Source organism: Lolium rigidum, chromosome 3 (genome assembly GCF_022539505.1).
Source record: "Lolium rigidum isolate FL_2022 chromosome 3, APGP_CSIRO_Lrig_0.1, whole genome shotgun sequence".
In the NCBI taxonomy this organism is placed as follows: Eukaryota; Viridiplantae; Streptophyta; class Magnoliopsida; order Poales; family Poaceae; genus Lolium; species Lolium rigidum.
In genome coordinates, this window is record NC_061510.1 from 246,029,357 (window position 1) to 246,035,361 (window position 6,005).

At 52.2% G+C, this 6,005-nt stretch overlaps 1 protein-coding gene and 1 pseudogene across 1 annotated transcript; one reads left to right on the plus strand and one right to left on the minus strand.

Annotated features, from left to right (window-relative positions):
• Positions 1 to 204: 204 nt before the first annotated feature.
• On the plus strand, positions 205 to 2,843 carry LOC124699252 (putative receptor protein kinase ZmPK1). The gene has a single exon (XM_047231580.1). The coding sequence runs from the start codon at positions 205 to 207 to the stop codon at positions 2,644 to 2,646; it is 2,442 nt and encodes an 813-aa protein (XP_047087536.1). The 3' UTR covers positions 2,647 to 2,843.
• A 510-nt stretch (positions 2,844 to 3,353) lies between these two features.
• LOC124696309 lies at positions 3,354 to 5,865 on the minus strand (annotated as a pseudogene).
• Between the last annotated feature and the right edge of the window lie 140 nt (positions 5,866 to 6,005).

Below are 6,005 nucleotides of genomic sequence, written 5' to 3' on the forward strand. Positions count from 1 at the left end.
TCTATTTCAGGTAATAAAGTCCAACTAGTAGCCATTCTCCTCTGCAGGATATTATATACAAAGTCTCAAGCTGCATGCAGACAAGAAGTATTCCAACCATGGTTACCAATGGGTTTGACTAAAAACCACGGGGAGCATCTGGAACTTCATTGCCTGCCTAGTCATGCTCATCGTGCCCCTGCAGCTGAGATAATCTCTGCAACCATGGCTACTCCTTTCTTCTCCATTTTGCTCCTATCTTTGCTTGCTCTACCAACCATGGGTGCTGGTGAGGCCGCACCTCAGGGTGACGTCCTAGCACTGAAATCCTCCCTCGCCGTCGAGGAGTACGAGACCAGCATCCTGCGATCACAGGAAGGTACGTTCTCTTGCGGCTTGCACAGCATATACACTGGTGCCTTCACCTTCTCCATATGGTACTCTGACTCACTCAACAAAACTGTCGTCTGGAGTGCAAACCGTGGTCGCCCTGTGAGCTCCAGGAGATCAGCTGTCACCCTGCGCAAGGATGGTGTCATGGTCCTCACCGACTACGACGCTGTGGTTGTGTGGCAAACTGAGGAAAGCCTCCCAAATGTCCAGTACGCTCAGCTTCTTGACACTGGAAACCTCGTCCTGAAGAACACGAGCGGCGCCATTCTTTGGCAGAGCTTCGATTCACCGACGGACACCTTCCTCCCCGCCCAGCGGATTACTGCCACGACAAAGATAGTCTCCTCTACCCAGCTGCATGTTCCTGGTCACTACACTTTCCGTTTTAGTGACCAGTCCATCTTGTCTCTGATGTATGATGACATTACTGTTTCTGATTTATACTGGCCCGATCCTGATTACCAGTACTACGAGAATAACAGGAACCTCTATAATAGTACTAGGATGGGTAGCCTTGATGATTCTGGGGAAATTTTTGCTAGTGATTTCGCTCGGCACCGGCCTCTTGCTGCTTCTGATAAAGGTTATGGGATTAAGAGAAGACTTACCCTGGATTTTGATGGTAATCTGAGGTTGTACAGCTTGAGCAATGGATCAGATTCAAATAGGGAGTGGACAGTTTCATGGCTGGCTGTGCCTCAACCGTGCATGATTCATGGCCTCTGTGGTCCATATGGGATCTGCCACTACTCCCCTGCACCAACATGTTCTTGTCCACCTGGTTATGCAATGAGGAATCCTGGTAACTGGACACGGGGTTGCAAGCCTATAGTAGATACCATCGGATGCCGGGAAGGTGAACACAAATTCTTGAGGCTTCCAAACACTGATTTTTGGGGATCTGATCAGCAGCGAATCAACCGAGTGTCTTGGCAGGATTGTAGGAAGGTATGCTTGAGTGATTGTACCTGCAAGGGTTTTCAATACCAAGAAGGAAATGGTACATGCTATCCAAAGAATTTTCTATTCAATGGAAGGACTTTCCCAACACCCACTGTGCGCACAATGTACATCAAACTCCCGGCAAGTTTCAATGTTACAAATACCCTTATTCCACAGTCCAATGTGCTCAGCAAGGAAAGACATCATCTTCAATGTGATCACGTGAGCAAAAAAACCATAGAGCCAGTGCCAGACATCGTGCGTGAAGATTCCAGGGTTGAACCAAAATGGTTCTACTTCTATGGGTTCATTGCTGCATTTTTTGTCATTGAGGTTTTCTTCTTCACATTTGCATGGTTCTTCGTTCTAAGGAGGGAGTTCAGGTCACAACAATTGGCAGCCGAGGAAGGCTACAGGGTGATGACTAGTCATTTCCGGATGTACAGTTACAGAGAGCTGGCCAAGGCAACTGAAAAGTTCAAACATGAGCTTGGATGGGGAGGTTCAGGCATTTCTTACAAGGGAACCTTGGACGATGCACGAGAGGTGGTCGTAAAAAGGCTGGACAATGTAACACGAAACAAGGCAGAGTTCCAGGATGAGTTACATGTTATTGCAAGGATTAACCATATGAATCTGACAAGAATATGGGGGTTTTGCTCAGAGAGATCCCATAGGATGTTGGTCTTGGAGTATGTTGAAAACGGTTCATTAGCTAACATACTGTTCAGCAGCAAAATGTTGCTGGAGTGGAATAAGAGGTTTAACATAGCATTAGGTGTTGCAAAGGGGCTGGCATATCTTCACCATGAGTGTCTAGAGTGGGTCATCCACTGCAACCTGAAGCCGGAGAATATTTTGCTAGATCAGGATCTAGAACCTAAGATCACCGACTTTGGGTTCGCAAAGCTGCTCAGCAGATCAGGGTCGAATCAGAATGTGTCGCGGGCACGGGGAACCTTAGGTTACATTGCTCCAGAGTGGGTCACCGGTTTACCGATAACAGCAAAGGTTGATGTGTACAGCTACGGAGTCGTCCTCCTTGAACTAGTAACAGGAACAAGAATTCTCGACTTTGTTGTGGGTTTGGAGGAGGATGTCCATGTGGTGCTCAAGAAGTTTGTTAAGATGCTTTCATACAGGCTGGACGGGGAGGAACCATTGTGGTTAGCAGAGTTTGTAGATTTCAGACTGGTTGACAACTTCAGCTACGTTCAAGTGAAAGAACTGATAAAGATAGCTGTTTCATGCCTGAAGGAGGATAGGAAGAAAAGGCCAACAATGGAATCAATAGTGGAGAGCCTCCTTTCAGTTGAAGAAGCTGAAAATTAGTGAAGCAACGATATTCTAAATGAAGTCTGTTTCAGTTTGAAGATAGTACTGCGTTGATTTGTAAGCATCATACTGCATATAGTTGTATACTTGTGTATAGGCATCACATGTTATGCGGTAATTGAGTGACGTATGTACTAGTGGTTCCTGTGTACATTCAGTCCTTTCTTTTGCAAAATTATACGAGAACATATTGTAAATCTGACAACGGTAAAACAAATCAGGATTTTATGTATCATGTCTGTGCTAGCCTGTGGTATCATCTGATTACTGCTTGCCAAAATGTTTACTTAATTTACTTTATTTCATTTTTACTTTTTCCCTTGTATTATCATCTTCTGTGATAGAAGGTTTTTCATTTGAAAACTCAAGGAAATGCAGCAGGAGTGCATACAGTATCCCAATCCAATTGCTGCCCCAAGTCAGCTATGATACCACTGACAAACCAAATGATTTCAACAAGCAGAACAAATCCAAGTACAGCTCGTCTAACACCTACTACATCAGGTAAACTTTAGAAACCTTTTGCACAGTCTATGCATAACTTCCTGCTATGCATTAACGAAGGTATAACTTACTGGTTCTAATTTCTAAACAAAAGACATAGGAGTATTTTCTTTTTGGCAAATAAAAGACATGGTTAGTTGTGACAGAAGCTTGTATAATATGTACATATGAACAATAAAGGAATTCCGAAATAAATAGAATCATATATCTGGATACTGATGACCTCTGGAGTCATCATCTGCAGAGATGAGCATCTGCACTACATTCTTCATACCAGGCCTTTTGTTTCTATCTTCCTCTAGACACGAGATAGCCAATTGGGCAATCATCTTAGCTTGCACATGATTAAATTGGCCATCCAGCCGTTCATCCACCAGGTCCAGAACCCACCCTACATCATCAAGCTTCGATCTGTCGACGATCATCTTAACCACGGCTCTCACATCAGTTTCCAGCCCCTGTGCCCCATCCACCACCCAATCTGAAACCCTCCTCCCTTTCATCAGTTCCAGGAGCACCACACCATAGCTGTACACGTCGACCTTGTCGGTGATCGGGAGGCTGGAGACCCACTCGGGCGCCATGTACCCCCTTGTTCCTCGGATCCGCGACAAGCCCGAGTCAGACCCGTCTCTGTTGAGCAGCTTTGCCAGCCCGAAGTCGGTGATCTTGGGCTCCATTTCATTGTCTAGCAGTATGTTCTCCGGCTTCATGTCGCAGTGGATGATCCACTCCAGGCACTCGTTATGAAGATAGGCCAATCCTTTCGCCACGCCGAGGGCAATGTTAAACCTCTGCTTCCATCCTAGGAGCTTGCCAGAACTTTGGAACAACACGTTTGCTAGCGATCCGTTGTCGACATACTCATAGACTAGGATTCGGTGCACACCTTCTGAGCAGAATCCCCACATCCTCACCAAATTCATATGGTAAATTCTGCCGATTGCACTCAGCTCGGCCTGGAACACTTCCTCGCTCTGGCTCACGTCCTGCAGCACCTTGATGGCCACCGTCCTCTCGTCGTCCAGGACCCCCTTGTAGACGATACCAGAACCGCCGTGGCTGCGGAACTTCCTGGTCGCCCTCTGCAGCTCCGAGTAGGTGTATGCCCGGAAATGGCTGGTGATCATCCTGTACCCTTCCTCCACAGCCAAGAGCTCTGACGGCCTGGACAGTATTCCTTTCTTGGAGAAGAGCCAGCACCCAAAGGCTATCACAAACACCTCGATCACCAAGAATGCAGACAGGAATCCGTAGAAGTAGAACCATAGCGACTTGCGCTGGCTGCTGCTCGCCCTCGCTGTACTGGAAGCGTTGAGCAAGAACTCCGGTGGTAAGCCTGCGCCGCCTTGGCATCGGGCGATGTCCTCCTGGGTGGCAAGGCCGCTGATGCCATCGGTCTGCCACTGATGGACGTTCACCGCCGGTACATCGAAATCGGCGGGCACCTTGATGTACGCCGAGCCAGGCAGGCCGGGGAACGTCCTGCCGTTGAACATGAGGCTCTTGGGGTAGCACTCCCCTTTGCCCTGCTTGTACTGGAACACGACGCAGGACGGCTCGCCGACGCACTGCGCCTGGCAGGCGTCCAGCGACAGGAACTCGCTGTTGTTGAGGTCGAAGCCCCAGAAGTCGGTGTGCGGAAGCTCCACGAACTTCACCTGGTCACGGGCTACGCCGGTGGAGCTTCCGAACGTCGGGCGGCACCCTCTGCTCCAGTCGCTCCGGTCGGCGCGGTCGTGGCCTGGGGCGCAGACGCAGGACGGCGAGGGCGTGTAGAGGCACACCGCGTTGGCGCCGCACACGCCGTGGATGATGCAGGGGTTAGGGAATGCCATCCAGGACACGGACCACGTGTTCCCGCGGGCGTCCAGGCTGTACATCCGGAGGTTGCCGTCCGTGTCGAGCGTGAGCCTCCTGGTGACCTCCGGCGGCGCCGAGATCGGCGGCGTCGAAGGTGGCGTTGTCGCTGGCGAGGAAATGGCCCGAGGAATCAAAGCCGGCCTGGCGGCTGAAATTGTAGATCTTGCGGCTGTTCTGCCAGTAGCTGAAGTAGGGGTTGGGCCAGTAGATGCTGGACACCTGGCCGCCGCCGCCGCCGTCGTCGTACACCAGCGAGAGCATGGCGTAGTCGCTGAAGCGGAAGCCGTAGTGGCCCGGCGCGAGGAGCCTGCCGGAGGAGACGAGGCCGTTGGCGCCGACGGTCTGGGCGGGGAGCAGGGTGTCGGTGGGGTGGTCGAAGCTCTGCCACAGGACGGCCCCCCGGGCGTCCTCGACGGCGAGGCTGCCGGTGTCCCGGAGCCTCGCCCGCGCGGCGCCGTCGCGGGCGGTGGAGTTCCAGACGACCTCGCCGTCGTAGTCGGCGAGGACGAGCGCGCCGCGGCGGGCGTCGAGCGCGAGGCGGGAGCCCTGGCTGTGCACGACCCGGCGCGCGGTGGGGCTGGCGGCGGCGGACCAGACGACGGCGCGGTCGGCCACGGCGGAGCGCGCGAACCAGACGGAGAAGGTGAAGACGGTGGGGGAGACGGCGTGGAAGCCGCAGGCGAACGCGCCGTTCGGGGAGACGAGGACGTCGGAGGCGTGGTCCTCGACGGCGATCGAGGAACCACGCGGCAGGCTGTCGCGGTCGCGCTGCGCCGCCGCCCGCCCGACGCGCGGGAGCGCGAGGACGGTGAGTACAAGAAGCAGAGTATGGGCGGTAGCTGCGGTCATGGCGGTGCTGAGCTGAGCTGAGCTTGGATGCTTGATCAGTGTTGAGGCCGGGACAAAAAAATCGTCAGTGACGTGCTCAGTGCTGTCGCTGCCTGCTACTGCCACCAGGGAAAGAATTGTTTTGCCTCGGCCGAATCGAA

What these genes read in the sequence shown, in the direction of transcription:
- LOC124699252 (XM_047231580.1), top strand. Translation starts at nt 205, where the DNA reads ATGGCTACTCCTTTCTTCTCCATTTTGCTCCTATCTTTGCTTGCTCTA.